The sequence below is a fragment of the Micropterus salmoides genome, unplaced genomic scaffold (assembly GCF_014851395.1).
Source record: "Micropterus salmoides isolate LMB-PRFRI ecotype aquatic unplaced genomic scaffold, ASM1485139v1 Ms_hic_scaffold_4264, whole genome shotgun sequence".
NCBI classification, from domain to species: Eukaryota; Metazoa; Chordata; class Actinopteri; order Centrarchiformes; family Centrarchidae; genus Micropterus; species Micropterus salmoides.
The window spans coordinates 1-21,262 of NW_024043667.1; the positions used below are offsets into that span (position 1 = coordinate 1).

The 21,262-nt window shown below is 40.8% G+C and overlaps 2 protein-coding genes across 2 annotated transcripts; both read left to right on the plus strand.

The window, feature by feature from the left end:
* The first annotated feature begins 357 nt into the window (after nucleotides 1-357).
* Nucleotides 358-18,257, plus strand: LOC119887691 (RING finger and SPRY domain-containing protein 1-like). The gene is given in 16 exon segments (XM_038698337.1): nucleotides 358-571; nucleotides 1,084-1,433; nucleotides 1,435-1,683; nucleotides 4,843-4,895; nucleotides 7,134-7,246; nucleotides 10,171-10,297; nucleotides 11,447-11,505; nucleotides 12,806-12,872; nucleotides 13,133-13,264; nucleotides 13,412-13,527; nucleotides 13,764-13,907; nucleotides 13,991-14,102; nucleotides 14,373-14,475; nucleotides 14,631-14,783; nucleotides 15,552-15,656; nucleotides 15,829-18,257. Coding segments are annotated over 15 exon segments (1,776 nt in total). The 5' UTR covers nucleotides 358-571; nucleotides 1,084-1,287; the 3' UTR covers nucleotides 15,926-18,257.
* Nucleotides 18,258-18,909: 652 nt separating this feature from the next.
* Nucleotides 18,910-21,143, plus strand: LOC119887692 (ADP-ribosylation factor-like protein 2-binding protein; the record flags this gene model as incomplete). The annotated part of the gene is given in 5 exon segments (XM_038698338.1): nucleotides 18,910-19,021; nucleotides 19,354-19,423; nucleotides 19,803-19,864; nucleotides 20,507-20,613; nucleotides 21,058-21,143. Coding segments are annotated over 5 exon segments (344 nt in total), but the record flags the coding sequence as incomplete, so codon positions are not given.
* Nucleotides 21,144-21,262: the final 119 nt, after the last annotated feature.

A 21,262-nucleotide genomic window follows, 5' to 3' on the forward strand; every position in this document is an offset into this window, starting at 1 on the left:
AACATTATATTGGCTACAATGTGTATAAATATAATGCACAAAACAATACTATTTTAATACAGATTCATTGGCTCTATATTACGTCATAGAATGAAAGAAAGAGAGGTTGTGTTTTGGGGAAACAGCGATCTTTGCTGTATGTTGACGTTGTATTTAACAGAAATCCTCCTCCTACCTCCTCCAGCCGCGCCTCCGCAGCCACAGCTGATGATCGCGTCTCTCTTAGCGCTACGGAACTTAGCACGCGGCTAGCGGTGTAGCGTCGTTAAACTGTTTACGAGGTGTTAGCTAACCCTCATATGAATGTGCGGGTTTAGAGTTAAGCAAATGTGTCATAACGGCAGGTCATGTAATAAGTTACTTCACCGGCGTTTGAGTACCACGCGTAGTTCATTGCTACTCACGTTAGCTAACTTGTGTAACGTTAGTTTGACAGGGGGATCAGAGGAGTGTCCTGCTAACCGCTAGCTGGCTAGCCGCTACACAACATAGCTAGCCAGTTAGTTGTCTGTTTCGTTAACTACTTCGGTCTGGCCCGTTTGCATTCTGCTGTTTTTCAACTGGTAGCAACGTAAGTACATTTAGTTTAAAATTGAACCATTATAGTTCACTGGCGAAATGATAAGTGTTAGTTTGTGAGACTTGGTATTTATTTACCAGCAGTGCTGATGGTACAATGCTTGTTTGGTGGCTAGTCTGCTATGCAGCTAACTGAAAAGCTCTTCTTTGTCAACAATACTAAAATGTCTCATTAATTTAGTACATGTGTTGTGTACACATTGTTGATATACTGTGACTTCTTAAACAGCACAACTTTAGACGGAAACATTGTTTAATCACGTTAGCTACTTAGCTTGAGAGATGAACCGCTAAATGGCTAATGTTGATTTCTCCTTCCAATTTTCACTATTTTATTCTTTCAGACTTGACACTTATCTCATGGGGTCTGTCACTTCAGCTTGTTTTAAGCTTTGCTGCTGGCAGCACATGAACATCTGTTAAACAGTTAAATATACAGTTCTGACAGAGTTAATTTGGGGGCAGTGTTTCACTTTTTCTGTACTGTTTGTGTTGCGCCTGCAGCTATGCCAGCCCTGGATGAGATCTCGACCAGAGCCTTGAGCTTTAGAGCTTTTCTGCTTCCATCACCTGACTCCTCTCAGTCCATTTAACCAGCTGCATATCAATATTCTCAAACCAATCTGGTGGCTACAGTATGATCATTTACGCTGACTCCACCCGGCCCACTGGGATAAGAATCCCCCAAAACCAAGCTCTCCAAATGATATGATAGTAGTCGCCTGGATTACTTTCTGTGCCTGCAGGAGCCTTGCACAGGTTCTGCTCTTCCTTTCCTCTGCAAACTCCCTTCCTCCATTCTGGGAGACCCTTTCCAGTGTGGTCTCTGGCACTGGAAACATGGGTAACAGCTGTGTGCCGAGAGGATAGTGACTTGGAAGACCATAACCATGGGTCGTCAAGGGCAACCCGAGGACAACCGAGGCGAGTGGATCATGGTACAGGCGTAGGTGTTGAAGCCGGAGAGGCTCGGAGCAGTCGACCCAGGGACCCGGTCAGGCCACCACGCAGAGGACGAGGGCCCCATGAACCAAGACGGAAGAAGCAGAATGTGGATGGCCTGGTGCTGGACACACTGGCTGTTATCAGGACACTTGTTGACAAGTAAGTCTAATAAGAGAAAAATATGTGAGAGGAAGGAAGGATGAGAGTGGTCTGTACAGTTTTTCAAGTTAATATTCTGTAGTTTGAGTAACGGTGTCTGTTGTGAGCTCTGACAATGTCTCAGCCACCTAAAAACATTCTTGAACCTGAACGAGGGTCATGAGGATATGTTCCAGTGTGAGGACCATAATGAGCAGACACGTGACCATCCTGGTCTTTGGTTAAATCAGTTTCAATACTTTTTATGATACTCTTTGTCACGTACATGTAGATACATTAACATTTAAAGGAGTAGTAAGTTGATGTGGACCAGCAAACGGGCATCCACAGTACCCTGGAAAAGTAATCAAGCTGTTGTGGAATATTTACTAGGTGTTTTGGCTCGGCTCATTTGGACCTTCTTGATCCCGTTTGTTGTCATACAGTGAGATAGATATAAACATGAGGGTTGCCGTTTATGTCAACTAGAGCATTGTGGGTCAAATGCCATGACATTCAATCACAGAAGCTGCCCACGAAACCCACGGTCAGTCAAACTTCAGAGACAACATGAGGTTGTTTTGCTGTCATGAGCATGCAAAAACGGCATGCACGACTTTGACTAAGTCCTTTATCTTTGAAGCTATTATAAGTGGCAGTGTTTCCCCTAGGATGGAGTTGTAGCAGTGGAGGTGAAGCCAAATTTTTCTCATGAGAAACCACCTCCCTTCAGAGGTGCATTTTATTTGCACATTAAAATCCAAAAAGAAATGTCTCCTCATTATCTTAAAAGGACTAGTTTGCATCACTAATTAGCTTTACTAACCTCAGCTCCTCCAGTCACCTCTGTCCTTTCTTTTCCAAAACCACTTTTTCAGATCGAAAACTGCCGCTCCTAAATGCATATAGGGGAAACACTGAGTGGGATTAATGTGTCAACATCTAATAACGTCTTCTGTGGAGACCTGTAAGTGGAGGCTGCTGTATAATCGAATAATTAATTAAAATATAGTAAAACACAGTTGTAATAATATGAAATGTCTTCAGAGTAGAAATTATAATTGTTGACTTAATAAACACTTAACATACAAAACAGACTTTTTTCACCTGAACTAACAAAACACCCCCGTGGCCCTGTACACAGGATAAGCGGTTGATGATGGATGTATAACAAAACACAACAAGCAGAACTGTAGGTTGAACTCTTGAGAGGACTTCATGTTCCTTTATGTACTGTGATTCCTCTCTTGACTTAGTGATGACTTGCTGCAATGATGTAGCAAGAATTATGTTGCCTGCGTGAATGCTGAAGCACTTTATTATCCTCCTCTTCATCATTCTCTTGCAAGAAAAGCCTTTCAGTGCATAGGTTTGGTTGCCTTTGAGAGGAAAAGGATGGCTGTTGAGTGTGTCATGGTTCAGGAGATGCGTAATTGACATGAAAAGTGAAACTATGTAAGTAATAATAGTATAATGTTAAAATAGGCCCATGTAAATTATCAGCAGTGTAGTCTGTTTTGGTTGTCTAGCAGCAGCAACTCAGTAGTATGCCTCATTTTTGTCAGCCTACCTCATTAACATTTCACTCTCCTTTCCATGAACCTGGCCGTTAGAGTATCTCTTCTGTCCTGGCGTAGTGTGGAGTCATATTTCTTGAGTTCATGCAGAGAGATTCCACATCCATCTTCACCAGCTTTTGGCACTATTGAAGTTTTCTTGAGGATCTCCAACATGTGGATCATTTAAAATGTTGATTTATGTCCCCCGGGGCCTTTGTCATAGCTCTGTGCAGCCTCATGTACCTCTCCTCTCCCCATCTACATGAGCTCAGCTTTAGTTACTTTCCAAACTCTTCTTTTTACATACCCATGTAACTTTTCACTGATTTGACCATTTGTGCAAATGTATGTTTTTAAAACTTAGTTTATAGTAAAAAAGAAACAGGCCTCTGGTCTGCAAAGCTTATGATCGTTTGATCCCCCCCCCTCTTCTCTGCATATTCTGTCTTATCAAGCCATCTTTTGAAATGACTGCATGTTTTTATTTTCAGTTTACATATTTTACTATTGAATTCATTGACATTTATTCTAGCACAATTCCCCCACATTACAGCCAACCATTTTAGCCTGACAGGTACATTTTAACAACTACAGGCTGGAAAGTTGACCCGAATTAATAACTGTATTTCAAGGTTGAGGTTCAGTGTTTGTGGCAGTTGTTGTAACATTAATATGGTGGAGGTGGTGTTCATTCGGTGGTCTCGTCACTTGTGAATACACAGGCGTACTAGTTGAAGGTGTGATTAAAAATGCCGGGCTACTGTAGATGCACTAAATTAGGGAACGGAAGTGAGCGTTGGATGTGAGACTATAAGTTACAAACTTCTGCGTTAAGGTTCAACATTGTGTCAACATGTGCAACTATATTTAGCTATCAAGCGTGTTAAAGCTTCGTATGTGAATGAATATTTAGAATTTCTATTATTTTGTATCCTAAATTATTATCCTATTAATCAAAAAAGCAACCGTTTGATCAGTGAAATAAAATAAATATCCAATAGCACCTCTCATAGGAGGACATTATTTGGAAGCTGGCGCTGTTAAGTTATACACGATCTATCTGTCAATATACTAACATTTAACAGTGGCTGCACAATACAGCATGTCTTTGGAGTGTGCAGCCGAGAATGAAACATGCATGTACATTTCCAGGAATTTGTTCAACCTATAAATGAAAGAAATTTCAGTTACAGTATTACTTAGTTGCTTTAGGAAATCTGAGGATCAAGCTTGCTGATGTTCTGGCTGTCAAAACGAAAGCAGTCTTCAGCCTGGGATGAGCCATGACAAGCTACAGTAACGGCAGCGTGATCAAAAACAACACATGCACTTCAGTAAATCCATCCCAATTAAACGCTTGCTTTGACCTTGTGGGGCAACCTTATTTTGCATAGCAATTACTGCAATCACCGTTAAGCACACAAAGGCATGAATCACTTGTTTACATTATTTCAGATGCAGTGATCACAGGGTCATGGACAGTTGAGATGTATTTGCTGGTTGAATGCTCTTATGGATAAAATATGTGTGTATATATGTATAAGTGTTTGGTGGATAGGGTAAAGTGAAAACAATGTGAGAAACAATTATCACATTCTGTGCAAACTGTTTTGTTTTTCAGTGACCAAGAGCCCCCTTACTCCATGATCACTTTGCATGAGATGGCAGAGACAGGTAAGGAAAAGATGAAAACACACATTTACACCCTGAGTGAGGACGTATCAGACAGCGCCGTGCCCATGTAGACAGTACAGAATCCACTAAGCAATATGATGCAGAAGCACTTTTCATGTGTTTTGAAATGATGGGATGAAAGGTTTAATAGTGGGGGGGGAAAGTAGGAACATTAGCTCTACGCAGAAATAGGGCTGGGCGATATGGACCAAAATGTCATATCCCGGTACTGTTAGGCAGAACTCCAGTATAAAATATATATATCGGTATTTTCTGCTAAGTTGGCTGGGGGGTGGGGGACCATTGTTTTTTTTACAAGCCAGGTCTTCAGCAGTGTCGACCAGCACTGTGCACTTTGTGAGTAGAAGGCTGCGTGCAGACGCATAGGGAGGGCTGGGGCTGCACGGTGAGGGAGAGAGATGAGCAAACGCTGGCAGGACTTAACAAAACATATTGATTAACTCAACATCAGACTATATCGGTATAAATGGTATTGTCTAATTTTATATCTCTTTAGAAATTATATTGGTATACCTGATTTTACCCATATACTGCCCAGCACTACTCGGAAACAGTCATTTGGCGGTTTTCTTGGTTTTAGTAATTCAGACATTGAGTCAGTATTACAGTTTCTTCAGGCTGAAATGAAACTGTCCACTGGGCTGTAGAAGTTAAGGATTTTCATCTCTACTGACTGGTGAGGAGTCCCGTGAATTTAAACAGGTCTCTTCTGAATATGCTGTCCCTTCCCCCTCAGGCTGAGCTGGTGGTTTTGTTTCTGAGAACTGCTGAGGCTGTGACATTACAGTAACTTTGTAAGCAGCAGACAGTCACAGTCCTCTTCATCTTTTCCAGTTTTACATATTTAGCCTATCTGACAGCTCATTCAAACCACTCTGTCAACGATATGTGCAGATATATTTTATAAATATTTGGTGTTCAAAAAGCTATGTTCTGTTGTTAAGAAGAAACACAACTTTTAGGACAAATCCCACACAAAGACGATGGGTGGCTTTAAATGAAGTGTTAAAGAGGCCCTTTATATAAAACTGGAGAAACCTTTGCTGGGACTGCAACACCACCTGTCTGCTGTTGTATTGCTGCCTCAGCATTTCTCCAACACACCCACTGGCCCGGGAGGGGGGGGGGTTTGTTACATCACCTAGGGAAGGGACATGGTCATGACTTACAATACTGTACAAGGGTTTTAGGCAGGTGTGAAAAAGTGCTGTATAGTAACAATGCTTTCAAAAATAGACATGTTTGAAAATGCAACAAAAGAAGACGAAAAATCTAAATAATCAGTTTGGTGTGACCATCCATTGCCTTCAAAATAGCTTGAATTCTTCTTCAATGTCTGTTCATTCACTTTGCATTTTGTTAATAACATATAAAAGATATACATGTCTATTTTATAAGCATTCTTACTTTACAGCATGTTTTCCACACCTGCCTTAAACTTCTGCATAGTTCTGTACACTGCAGACATCATGTGTTGGCCGCTACCTACCACCACGATCATATGAATGATGTCTAAATAAGATTGAAATAATTAATAAATTAAGTGTGTTGTTAGTGTGACAGTAACTGACAGGTCTGATAGTCTGTTGATGTTTGTATGTGTTTTTGGTTTGTTGTGTGTGCTTTCTTGTGCATATGGTGTGTGAATGATGCTCTCATCCTCTGTGGGTTTGTGTGTATGCTTTTGCGATAGCCTTTTGAATTTTTGTGTTCTGGCACATATGGTGTTTGATGCCCGCATGGCTTGGTGTTGTGTAATTTGACAACAGCCAAGTTTGGTGTTAACTTGCAGATACCAAACCCTAAAGGCAGCCAAGCATCAAGTCAGTCAGCCCAGCCAGTCATTTTCAGTTTGACATGTGCTATGATGTTACATTATTAATTGGCCAGTTGGCTGGGGCTTTCATAAGTGATAGTGAAGAGAGAGAGAGTTTCTCACAGAGTCATCTAATGGACGGGTAATTGATATTTTATTATTTATGCTACGTCTGAAAAATCCAGTGGCCTCAGCACAGTTCAGTTATCTTTGAGTTATCTGGTTTCATTAGGACTAACAATGGCAATTCTTGTGTTTTTGCATGAGAAATGTATTATAATGAAAGAACACAAGCAACACAGAGACAAGGAAGTCAATCTGGACCAATAAGAAGAAACATCTGAATTATCAAATTCAGTCTCTTGAGTCTCAAATTAATTTTTCCATCTCTTCTCCCTCAGATGATGGCTGGCTGGAGGTTGTCCAGTCTCTGGTTCGAGTGATCCCATTGGACGATCCGCTTGGCCCTGCAGTGATCACCCTTCTATTGGACGAATGTCCCCTGCCCACCAAGGTTAGTGGCTTATGTGTGTGAGGCACAAAGAGATTTATTTAGTTAATACATGTAAAATAATTTGACCCTTATAGTCTGTTTCGGGCGATGTCTATAAAATTGCCATTGGACGATGTCTACAATGAAACATCGGGATGGACAATGGCATCGGGTGGGGGGGGTGCGGTCGTCTTATAATGACATGTGTTTCACACACAGATTTCACTCAAGGGATGCACCGAATGTTCGCCCACTGAAATTAATTGGGCAAAAAAAAGCACTTTCTGTGTTACGCCTAATACGTCAAAAGACATAAATTTTACCGAACAATTACGTTGACATGTCGGCAGTGTGGAAGCATATTAAAGTGTCCGAGAAAGGCGCAAAAATCGCCGTTTGCAGACACTGTTCTGCTTAATTGTCTTCTAGCACATCCACTCCATCTGTGGCTGACTTCTTAGAAAAGGCAACAAACGATCTGACCCGCTTTGAGTGTTTCTGCCACTCGTCTGTGAGATGGCGATTGAGCTAGCGGCTCCTAAATTTGGAGTGCACACATATTCAAGCCTTTATGGTATCTGAAATGGACCAGAGTGAGCTGACAGGCAGGTTAGCGTGTTGCAGTATGAGAGTCCTACCTGAAGAGAGGATGTGAAGTCTTCAGGTTACGCGATACGAGAACCACGTACAACATTTATCATATTGGGTTGGACATGTGACAACGTACGGTTTCAAAATAAGGTATCTATACAGAATGGAAATGAGATTAATTGGATTATTTCTCAGAAAGTATAAAACATATTACAGGTGTACATTAAAAGTAAATGGACACATGTAATTTACTTTACCAGACCCTCTTGGGCCTCAGACCCACCCTCCATACTCTCTCCAAATCCTGTGGGAAACATAGAGTAAAAAGCACATTTTAACTATTTAATTTATGCAGTTGTAAAAAAATGCAAAATAAATGGGGGAGAAAAAATGTGAAAAAATTTGTTTGGTATTTGCCCAGAATTTTCATTTCGGGACATCCCTACCTCACCTGGTAAAAACTTGGACACGTGGATATTTTACAAGCATGGATCAGGTAAATCAACAGTGAAGTGCAGATGTTGGTTTCAGTTATTTGATTACGTTTGGTTACGTCATTAATAAGCCGGCATGTGGCTCACTTGCTGTCGTAACAACGGGTGGAGAACTCCAGAAAAAAGACAAATGTGTCTTTTGGCCGACTTTATAAAACATACTGCTGATGGAGAAAGTCAGGGGAGCGGACAGGAAGAGGCGGGGCAAGCTAGTGTGTTTGCAGTGAGTGATTGGTCGGTTGACAAAAAGTGACACTGACAAGCACGTCGGCTCTGTGAAAAGTTGAACGTGTTGAACAACAAAAGGCGCTGATACAGCTAATGTTAGATGCCCAGCTAGCCAAACCTAAACCTTCCTTATGTTCTCCCGGTTTTCTTCTGTCTGACCACTTCAGCTGCCGACAACGCATCTGTGTCTCTGTCACAGAGCGACCAACTACGAGTGATGAGTCCGACTATGTTTTGAACAATTAGCGGCGGGGCGGGCAGGGGAGGGGGGTTACGGTAGGTTGTCTTAAATGTTACTCGCACACTGCTCATAAATAATTTTTCTGGTTAGCATGTACTGCCCGGTGTGGGCGTGGATAATGAGCAGTCTGCAGTGCACACAGAGACGAGTGTGTCAATTACACTGCCCACCTTTTCTGTTTAATTAAATCGCACCTTCTTTGCGGTTTTGTATATCGCACAGGATGACATCATGACTGTGATTAGATTAATCGTGCAGCCCTATTTGGCAGGCTGCTGATTCTCCTCAGGAGCAGTCATTGTTAGACCAGTTGTACACAAGTTGACGTGCAGCAATGGGGATGGAAAGGAATAACAGCAGCAGTTTAGTCCTACAGATGTAAATGTATTGATGAGATGACTCTGGCTGACTTTCGCTTGATTGTCAAACGTGAGCTGCAGGCGACTGCAGGGGAGGGGTATAAAAACACAGCCGTCAAGTCGGACACAAATTCTACCTGCGTGAGCTTTCTGTGAGCTGAGATCAATGACTGATCAGTCAAAAGGTGGTTCCAACTTTGTGCAGCCGGAGAAAAGCAACGCCGCCTTGAACCAATGAGGTTTTAATGTTGTGACATGATGAAGTTTTGCAGCTCCGGTGAAAGTGGGACACAATTTCTAACCAGCATGCCTTGTGTTAAGTCCAGCATGCATCACGTTAAGCGCTACATGAAGTCAAACACACCTGATGTCTCTACCTACAGCCAATTTTAACACTGGTGCCACCTATAGGCAAGAAGTTTCTATCTACTGCATACAATTAAATGATTATTGAACATAAAACATCATTGTGTTAAACTAACCTCCGGTTGAGATTAAATAAATGTTTAAAGAAATAGACAGAACTTGATCTACTTTCACTATGACTTTCCATTTATTGTTTTCTTTTGGCCTCTGCTTTCAACCCCCTCTCTCCCACCCTACTTCTTATTTCCCATTGAACAAATAAAATCTGGTTAGGACCCCCTGCTTTCATGTCTGAAGTAACCTGAGGACAGAGGACGTTCTATGACACTCTGAACAGTATGAAGTCTGGACTCTTTGCAGTATTCAACAGAAATATGCTCCACCTAACAAAACATATTGTGGGTTTAAAATCTTAAATCTAAAGCTTCAAACAAACACACACACACACACACACACACACACACACACACATTCAAGCAGCAGTTACAAAAAGGATACATCTGCGCTTGTAACACTCCTTGCCTGCAGGTGGCGCCAGTTTCATAAATGCAGAAGGTATTCCTTTCCTAGTCATCTCCATCGTCTTCAACTTTGTAAATATTTGTTGTGTAAACTGTGTGTTTATGTGGCCTTCATTAGAATAACCGCTCCATCTCTTCTCTCCAGGATGCTCTTCAGAAACTCTCTGACATGTTGAGTCTGAGTGCAGCTGTAGCACGACAGGATGCTCTATGCCCTGCTAAACACAGAAACACCACAGCTGTCCTGGGATGCCTGGCAGAGAAACTGGCTGGTACAGTCCACATTCACTCACTCTGTGTTGTTAATCCTGTTTTTCTCGTCACTGCTTCCATTGGCAGTAACTTTCCCTCGATTCATATAAGCACAAAAATAAATCAAATAAACTCCTTAATAAAGTCCTTCTGATGAAGTTACACCATTACTTGGTCAGGTGTTGGTGCTGGTGTAGATGCAGTCCTCTAAGGCTACTGCTTGTGGGTTTATCCCTTTCTTGCGCAGCACTGAAGACTTTTAGTCTACGCCCACTTACTATGTGGACCCTATATTGGTCTCACTTTTGACCGGACAATAGGCTTTCAAAATCAGCTTTGTTTTCTGCTAATTAAAGGAACCAGAGGGGCCCACAGCATACAGGGCTACGTCTATACGTAGAATCTGGAGTTACGGAACGTAGCTAACATTCTGTTTGTATAGGCTTCGCCCTGTACGGCTAGTGCGATAAGGGTGAAGCCGATTGTAGTCTGTATTCCACTGGGGCAGTACATCATGTGCGCACAGATGGTACAGAGACCGAGACATATGATTGTTACGCACTGTTACAGTCCAGCAGAGAGCAGAGTAGAGAAAACGACTCTGCGTGCAGCGAGGACTTCTAGACAGCACGCAGTTAAAACCCAAAATACACAACAGTCATTAGAGACATCCCACCTATAGAAACGAATGAAAGAGAGGCGGAGTTAATAGACAGTATGGTTATAATTATAGTAAGAATACGTTCTCTTTCAAAAGGAAATGGGAGATTAACTTTAAAATCTAGGAATTCACATTATAGATATCCGATACCCTAGTTTTTCCAAACTAATCTTGTTACTATTTAACCAGAGTAGTAGTACCATTCATGGTTTGCTTTTTGCAGTTGGTATATTTAATGGTTAGATTACACTAGCTTAGCTCAGTCCCTCGACGTTCTTGGAATCAACAAGCAGCTCCTCCCAGTCATCAAATGAAATTCAACAGAAAGGTGAAGAAAGTTGACTTATTATATTCTTTTGTTCTTGTCGTTTCATTATAATGCCCAAGAAACACCATCTTAGGACTTAATGTACTTTTTATTATTGATGATCAAAAATAATTTCCCATAAATCATTATTTTGGTTACACAGACAGTTTTTTTTTTTTTTTCTCTCTCGTGTTTTTTTAGGTCCGGCCAGTATTGGATTGTTGAGTCCTGGAACCCTTGAGTACCTTCTGGAGAGCCTGGTGAGCAAACACGCACTCTCACACACTCTTGCGGTGGCAGTATGCATGCCCATCTTAATTTTGTGGAACGACATAACATTACATTGCTTGGTTTTAATTCATGGCAGGTTATCCATGAATGTTGCGTTGGGGGGGGGTCCATCACCTTTTTTGTGATACCTCAACAACCAAGCTACTTTTTTGTTTACCGAAAACATATGTTTGTATCCTGCTACATGCTATCCACCCCTTTTTTACCCTTCCATTTTAAATCCATTCCTCACATACATACAACAATGTGTAACATTTGCCAATGAATTGCGATCAACTACCTGGCTGGTTAGGTGAATTCTGTAGTTATCTTATCCAGCAATTATTGACCTTAGTGGTAATGGATGAAAAGATTGGATGAGATGCTGACTGTGTAAATGCAGCATTAAGACGTCCGTATGCTTCGAATTAATAGAAGGTGCGACGTCCAACCCTTCCATTTTAAATCCATTCCTCACATACATACAACAATGTGTAACATTTGCCAATGAATTGCGATCAACTACCTGGCTGGTTAGGTGAATTCTGTAGTTATCTTATCCAGCAATTATTGACCTTAGTGGTAATGGATGAAAAGATTGGATGAGATGCTGACTGTGTAAATGCAGCATTAAGACGTCCGTATGCTTCGAATTAATAGAAGGTGCGACGTCCAACCATGTCAGTCAGACAGGTTCAAATTCCAAACTTCCAAATTCAAAAAGGCATTTTGAAAAAGATTTATTGTCCAATGTGTTGTTGGACATCAAACATTGGACATTGCTTTGTCAGAGCTATAAGGAAGTCAGTTATAAGGAAGTGTTTCATACTAATCTGACAAAAAGAAACAAACATTTGCAGCTGCTTCTCTTAAAAATGTTCAGTGTTGCCTTTTACTATGAAGTAGTTGCATCAAGTGTTGCGGAGGACTTTTGGAAAATGTATAAGTGAAATCCTTTTATTTTATTGTACATAACTGTCAGTGACTTAAGTCATGCTAACAGATGCATGTAACAGGTGAATGTTAATAGTGAAGGTTGTGCAGTAAATAAGTGAAGTCATTGTGAAACCTTGACACGGCTGTCACTCACAACACTCTCAACCACCTTTTGTTTCATCTAACATCTGTCAATGTAAGCATGCTCACTCTTGACTAATAACAGAAGGCGTCATTACACGAGCTTGTGCATTGGTATTGGATGTTTTCATAAAAAAATGTTTTGTCTGGGTCAAACAATAATCTGAAAAAGACAAACTGACGACTACTTCTTTTGTGTCAATCTCCGTCCAGAGCTCCGAGGCCCACCCTACTGTCATGCTATTTGCTCTCATCGCTTTGGAGAAGTTCTCCCAGACCAGTAGGTTCCTTCACTGCATTTTAATGTTATTAAATATTCATGATGAGACAGGTGAAAATTATTGACTTCCTTATCAGAGGAATGAGCTAAGAAGCTACCATTGCCCTGACAGCAGGCATGTAAAATATTAATATTATGTTACATGTTAAAACTCTTAACAGAAACTCTCCATTTCTGGCTTTACAAGTATTTGTAGTCCTCACCATCCTATTTTTTTGGCTGTTTAAACACACATGCCTGGTGCATCTTCTCACCCTCAGGTGAGAACAAACTGACGGTGTCTGAGTCATGTATCAGCAATCGACTCGCTGTCCTGGAGTCGTGGGCAGAGCATCCTGACTACCTGAAGAGGCAGGTCGGATTCTGCTCACAGTGGAGCCTTGACAACCTGTGTGAGTAGCCCCATTATTATTTTTTTTAACTTTGTGTGTTATCACGTGCTGAGGAGACAGGGCCACAACAGCCTCTTTAATTAGGTTTTTGTGTGTGTCACTGAAGAAAGAAATGTGAAAATCTTTCCGCTGTTGTCCTCTGTCCAGTCCTAAAGGAAGGTCGTCAGTTCACCTACGAGAAGGTCAACCTCGCCAGTATCAATGCCATGCTCAACAGCAACGATGTCAGCGAGTACCTCAAGATCTCCCCTTCTGGACTCGAGGTTAGTGTGTATGTGTGTGTGTGTGTGTGTGTGTGTGTGTGTGTGTGTGTGTGTGCGCGTGTGCGTGCAGTCAATGACAATAGACACAGTGGCAGAATTCATAGGTATAGTTGTGATCAGTAACAGACTGTAACATTTAAAAATAATGAGTTCCCCAACATTGAGATTTTAATACTTTAATCTTGTGTACATATGAAGTCTGAATGTGTTCTCTCTCTTTTTGCTTCCCTCCTCAGGCACGATGTGATGCCTCATCCTTTGAGAGCGTGCGTTGTACATTCTGCGTGGATACGGGCGTTTGGTACTACGAGGTGACTGTCATCACATCAGGCGTGATGCAAATCGGATGGGCCACCAAGGACAGCAAGTTCCTCAACCATGTACTCACCTTGAATGTCTGTTTACTGTGCAGCTTTACTGTTTTTCTGCAGTCGCACAAGTTAACATTTTGTGTGTGTTACAGGAAGGTTATGGGATAGGAGACGACGAATACTCATGTGCGTATGATGGCTGCAGGCAGCTCATCTGGTACAACGCTCGCAGTAAACCTCACTCTCACCCCTGCTGGAAAGAGGGTATGCACCGCACACAGTTATGACTTCAGACTACTATTTTTCATACACTTTGTCAGTTGTGGTTTTAACAGTAGAAGCAAGGCAACACCACGCTTTAAATGTCAGACTCATTTGTTCAGACATTGCATTATTGTTTTTAGTGTCTCTGGAGGGTTTTGTGAATTTAGCACCCACACGCTGCTCCCATCGGCGGCATTCAGGCTCTGATTTACCTCCCACGTGGAGTGATAAATAAATAACTTTATTCCGCTCTGTGTGTGTCCTGTTTAGGAGATGCCATCGGCTTCCTGTTGGACCTCAGCAAGAAGCAGATGATCTTCTATCTGAATGGACATCAGCTTCCACCAGAGAAACAGGTCTTCTCCTCCGCCACGTGAGTCCATACGCACTCCCTCATTCACTTCCTTTCTCTCTGTTCTCCCCTTCTCTTTCCTTCCTTCTTTCTTTCCTGTGCGTGTGCTTCTTCTTTCTTCTGTCCGTCTGTCTTCAAATGAACCCATTTCTTTCCATCGCCTCTGTGTCTGTCAGGTCCGGTTTCTTTGCGGCAGCCAGCTTTATGTCATACCAGCAGTGTGAGTTTAACTTTGGGGCCAAGCCTTTCCGTCACCCACCTTCCGTCAAGTTCAGCACCTTCAACGACTTCGCTTCACTGCTGCCCAGTGAAAAGATCATCCTACCCAGGTGAGAAATAAAGCTGGTCCTTAGTGATTTTTATGTGTCTAAAATGGACTACTCGCAGAGAATTTAGGAAAGCAGCATGTAATCTGTTGTCTTACCCAACCATGCTCTGACTAGTGAATCATTTGTTTGCACACAGTGTCCAGCACGTAGGAATTGCATGGTTAAACCATGACTCATTTATTCATTGGCAACAATAAAGCAACTCTTTAGACTTTGTAAATGTAAGGATTAAAGGACTTTATTAACACTCGTTAGATGCAGTGATATGAGCAGAACAATATCTGTACAGGAAATGGTGTATATAACATCTTTGGGAAGCTTAAAATGTTCAGAAACTCAACTCTATCGCAATCCTGTGCATAAAACATTATGACTGAGAATATTACCAGAGTTGACTCAGCACTTCTCAGACACAGTGTTAACACAAACTGAACTATTACAATCTTGACAAAGAAGGGAATTATTGCAAAGTTGTTTGCAGTTGTTATTTAAACAAACAGAACACTAGCTTGGAAATGTGTTTACTCGCACCACAGTTTGTTCTTTATTTTGAATATGCAATTAAGGCAAACTAGAGGACCAACAGTGGAATAATAAACAAAAAAATATTTTTGGCCAGCTGCCCCACAGCAGATGTGTACTATATACACACACAGGGAACAAAGGAATTTTAGATTCATAAATGAGCATAATCAAATTAACAAGAGGTCATGTTGCTCAAGTTGCTTTAAACGGAAACATTTATCTGCTTTTGTATGTGTTTCCCAGACACCGGCGTCTGGCCTTACTAAAGCAGGTCAGCATCAGAGACAACTGCTGCACGCTGTGTTGTGACGTCATGGCTGACACGGAGCTGCGGCCCTGTGGACATGGGTATGTGTGCATGTGGTGTGAACAAACAATTTGGAAATTGAAAATCCCAAAGATATGTTAGCTCAAAAATATTTGGATATAATTTCTTTGAGAGCAGCTTGTCTTAGTAAATCAGAGCATTGTTAATTGATAATAAAATCTTCCTTTATGTTTTCCCCCCATCTTCTTCCAGCGGTATGTGTATGGAATGTGCCTTACAGTTAGAGACGTGCCCCCTGTGCCGCCAGGACATCCAGAACCGCGTCAGACTCATTGCACATATCTCCTGACACACTTCCAGCCACTCATCCAATAAGGAGAGACACACAAGCCCTACAGCTCCCTCCTCCTCCACTAATCCCCTTTCACCCAACAGGGCTGAGAGGACGGCTCCACAATGTTGCGATAATACCATAACTGGGAGGACTTTTGGTAAAAGGAGGCGATGGTGGAGAGAGGAATTAGAAGAGGGGAATTTGCCACAGCTGGATCCCCAGTTTTCCCTCATTTACCTACATCCCCTCTTTTGTATCCTTCTGACAACTCACCGCAGAAGCAACAATCGTCAACTTTCTACTAACCGTGTGTTTTTCAGACAAAAGGAGCAGGAGCGAGGAGCAGAAACAATTTAACCAGATTACAAACAGAACCAACCTCTCATCTGCAAGCCCCTGCGTAGCGTTATCAGACATCCTTTCTGTGATAGGAGGATCCCACTGCGCTTTCAGCCCAGAGCCTACTACTATTTAATCCCATCACCATCATGCACACGTCTGCAGATCTGAAAGGGCTGGGTGGCAGAAAAGAACACAGCCTTAAATCCAGTTTAAAAACCATGGTACAGATAAATTTGAGAGAGATCTTTGAATATACATATGCTAGTTATGATGTTCTTAAGGTAGCATTTTTATTCTCTTTTCTCAAGGTTCTACCAACACCTATCCTTTTGTCAGCTTCACTGTCTGTACTGATTGATCGCCCACTGCCAGAGTTTTCCATTGGGGGGAAAAAAAGTCACCTTTGGGTAAAATATCAGATTTTGGTCTTGGTGTCAAAAAGCTAGAATTAGTCCTAGCGTTCAATTTTTGATTCGGTTTACAAAATCAAATCAGCTGTTACACAACAGAGAACGTTAATGACATAATTCATGTTTTATAATCAGTAAACCAACGAAATGCTAATTGATTCTCAGCACAGCTGACCCTGCTGCTTTTTGTGCTTTATCGTCTTTGCTCAGATGTTGATATTTCCTCAGTCTTGGTCATGTATGTAACAACTGCAACAAATTGTAACAGTTACTGCTTAGGCTGCTTGCACACACATGCTGACAGCTAATCTTTTTAATTTGGAACCAAGTCCCCACCCCGCCCGCCAGTTATAAGTGGATATGTTTGAAGAGCAAGTGAGGCACAAGTGTACAATTTGAATTTCCACTGTCTGGATTTATTGGTTATTGTTTGATTGGTGCTAAGAATTTGGCAACAACTTGTGATGCAGCTCCACTGTGAGTCAGACTCATTTGAGGGGCAGCAAATAAAGTAAATGTCTTAATTTTTGTTTGTGATGACAAACACGTGCGTCTGTATTCAATCCACAAGATGTAATTTAATTTTGTGTTGTAAATGATGGTGAACACAGATGTAGAAACGTGGTTGAGAGGTACAACATGTTTTGTTGATTGACAGTGTTGTTTTGACCGATAAATTGTTTAAATCAATGTTTTTTCCTTTTTATCAGTATATTACTTAATATCCCAGCGTCATTTTGAAGATGTTGTCTTTTTTTGGTCTGATTTGGTGGTGAAATACTTGACATAAATGAGAAAAGAAACTACCCACAGCACAGTGACATGTCTTAAAGAGTGTGTGCTTCACTACAGAAGAAAACATGAATTTATACTTTACTTGGTACAAATCACAGCACTCTTGGTGGGATTTCTTGCTTATAGGACTGATCTTGTCAAAACAAGTTTGTCAGGAAGTGTATCTTCAGACTTGAGTATAATGTGGTTTCCCCTCTTTGTGCTTTATATAACAGCACATCTCGCTGCTCTCATCTTGCCGTTTCTCCGTCTGTCTCCCACTGTCTCTTTCTGTCCGTCCTTTACTTGAAGTCTCTCTGGGTTGATTTATATTTATATTTGGAAACACGTGACGAAACGAACATGAGAGAGATTGTGATTCAGGACAAATTCTAATAGTACATTTAAAAAAAAATCAATGACATTTCAAATGGTCACACTGAATAATTTCAAATTTATTTTGGTCATTGTTTATGAAAGATTTACTACACAAGATTGCATGGACGGGATCTGTAAAATCATTCAGACTATACTGGAATGATTTCTAAAAGATTACATGCATCTCTCATTGTGACAAAAGACTAGTCTGGTCACTGTTTACTAGCTCGTATTTCCTGGAGCACCTTATACCTACAGGGGAGATAAATTATACAGTTGTCTCTATGGTTGGAGATGAAGTTCAGGATTGTAAAGAATAAATTGTGAGCTGTATTTAAAACATCTATAAAGGAATTTTCCCCCAGAGTTCCCAAAGATGTGATAGATTGAAGAACTGTTGTTTCTTGGATTGTGATATTTGTAATAAATGTATGTTCATGTGATTTTTTTTTTTTTTTTTTGTATGACTGAGTGGTGTTTATTTACACTTAGAATCAAATTTTGATGATGGTGATGATAATCTGGTTATTTAATACTGCCTTTCCAGTTATTACATAAACACTTGGCCTTAGTGTGTGATTCAGATTTTTTCTTTGTTGTCCTCAATGGAGGAATTTTTTTCTCTCAGATTTTACCTAAAAGGGCAACCTTCAGCATAGATTGTACACATATTACACAGAAGTGGCATCGTGAATTTGTGAATTTAACGCTGTTATAGCGCAAGGTACCAAACTCTTCCCAAAACTCCGTTTATTGTCCAAAATTACGTCAAGGTACCTGAAGCCGTCAACAATTTCTGCTGCCTGACAATTGATGGAGATGGGGGCGTGAGAGGTGGAGAGTACGGTATGTGTCGATGTGCAGAACTTAATATACATTTATCTACGCATTAATCCTTGAAATAACAGTGGATCACAACCAAGGTAGATACCGGTACTTGAATAATGACCGTAAAGATCTGGTAATAATTTTATTATTTACTTTTGAGTTTGAGTGAAACAGTACGGAAAGCATGTGGACTTCGTCTCAGTAAAAGTCAGTAAAAATGTGTAAATGGTCCACACCGCTGTTCTCAGGTAGGAACCTCCGGACACAGATTTTGTTGTACCGGACGGGACGTACAGGCGCGCACACACGTTCGCCGTTTCCAAGGCAACAACATCCACGTTAAGGATTTATTTTAACAACATGGACATAAAGGGACGAAGTGAGTCATTTAAATAAATGTATCATTAACACATCTTAAGGAAGGTGTAAAGTAATACTTTTAGTTCGGAAAATATGAAATAAAACAAACTTTGACAGTTCGTATTTATTTAAAGCTGTGTTTAGCTAAGGTTAGCTAACATTGACTTAGTCAGCTAACGTTAGCATAGCATAGCTAACTCACGTTATTGCTCAGTAAGGACCAAAAATTGTTAGCTGCTGAACAGCTTTGTATCTGAATGGCAATAGTGCGTTTGGTGTGAAATTTGTATCAGTTAATGTTAGCTGTTTTGTTTAGCAGCTAATTTGACGTTCCCTCCCCTAATTCTCCAGATGTCCTGAGCTGTGGAGAAAATATCGTAGACATGGTTGACATGGAAGAAGAAAACTTTGCTATTTCCAGGTGGGTTGTCTCGACCTGCTTTTAAGCCATTTGAGCAAGTCTCAGGTCAGGTCTTGATTGCGGTAGGCACCAGTGTAAGTTAAGACATTAGCATTTGAACGTTTTCTATTTTGAGCTGTGTAAATACAGTGTTTACTTTATGAGACTTGTGCTCTAAGTCACATGCAAAGGCGAAATCATTGAATGGTCAAGCTATGTGATGATGGAATGCTTGTTTAGGATAAGATGGAACATTATTTATCTCAAGGGAAATAGTTGTGCTGCACAAAGTAGGAAAGACTGCCGACATAAAGAGTGCAAATATAAATTATCAATAACGTGCAAATCCAATATATACACAATGGAAAATGTTCTTTATTTCTTGTTTATCTCCCTCCAGTTCCTCGGCTGCAGACGCTGCTTTTGATGCTGTTATTGGCTGCATAGAGGACATCATCATGGGTAGGACTAGTGGTGTTACACTCTAGTGGTGTTACACTCTCTCTCTCTCTCTCTGTGTGTGTGTGTGTGTGTGTATTATATATATATATATAGAGTTTCAATCATAATTGTGAAAGATGAATTCAGCAACCTGACTGTACGAAGCGGTTATCATTGTATATAGAGCCACTGAAGTGGCTTTGGAGACATTATATAAATTGCTTTAACCAATTCAGTCTTGTATTTTTTATGTTCTGTGAGAGAAATTTTTAAATTACTTTGATTCAAAGACATGTACACTTGTCGAGTAAGGCAAGTTTAGTTGTACAGCAACTTTGAACTTTGAAGGCAATTCATAGTGCTTTATAGGACATAAAAGGCATTCAGAAAAGAAATGCACGGCAATATAGAAGGACAAATTAAAGGGAATTACTGTATGGAAATATATTAGAGATGCCAACATTTGCTGCTACAATACTTATTCTGTGTGGGCATGGTGAAAAATGTATGGCAGGAAAGTGTACAGAGGTGAAGCATTTCCACATTTCTGTTATATGGCCAGTACACTAAGCCAGCTGAAGACATATTGTAGAAATCCTCAGTGTTTCACCAGTTAATGGTGAAGATATGTGATGTTCTACATGTCCATTACTTTTCTTTTAGAGGAGGAGTTCCAGCAGCTTCAGAAGAGCTTCTTGGACAAACACTACCTGGAGTTTGATGACTCTGACGAGAACAAGCTCAGCTACACACCCATCTTTAATGCATATGTGAGTTGCTGGGCATCTTGCTCTGGCCAAATGTAACTCCCATATCTGTCTTTAAGGAATATGAGATACAATTATCTAATTTATGTAACTCTCTCTAATACACAGTTACAGAAAAATGACACTTATATATTACCTTGTCTGTAATTTCAACCTATAGCTCTATCAAAGATTATGACTTTTTACTGATAGTCTGTATTAGTCTGGTATGTAGGCTGGGGTGGTGATGGGGCAGTGGATAAGACACATGCCTTTGGTGTGAAAGACCCAGGTGCAAATCCACCGTGAGACACCAATGTGTACTTGTTGAGCAATGTGTAGGTGTTAAGCAAGATACTTAACCCCATGTCATATATAGCAATTGTAAGTCGCTTTGGGAAAAAAGCGTCAGCTAAAATTAATTTAAATAAATAAAAAGACCAAATTAATACACACTGTATTGTATAGGTTGACCTGCTGGAGAAACACCTGGAGCAGCAGCTGATGGAGAAGATCCCCGGCTTTACCATGAATGCTTTCACAGAGCTGCTCGTGTAAGATGTGACATTACAACTCTCCTCTAAGGCCATTTTGTCCTGGCTGTTTCCCTCTCACTACAACTCAGCCTCTGTATTTCAGTTGGAGACATATCAATAGTGACATTGAAGCAAAC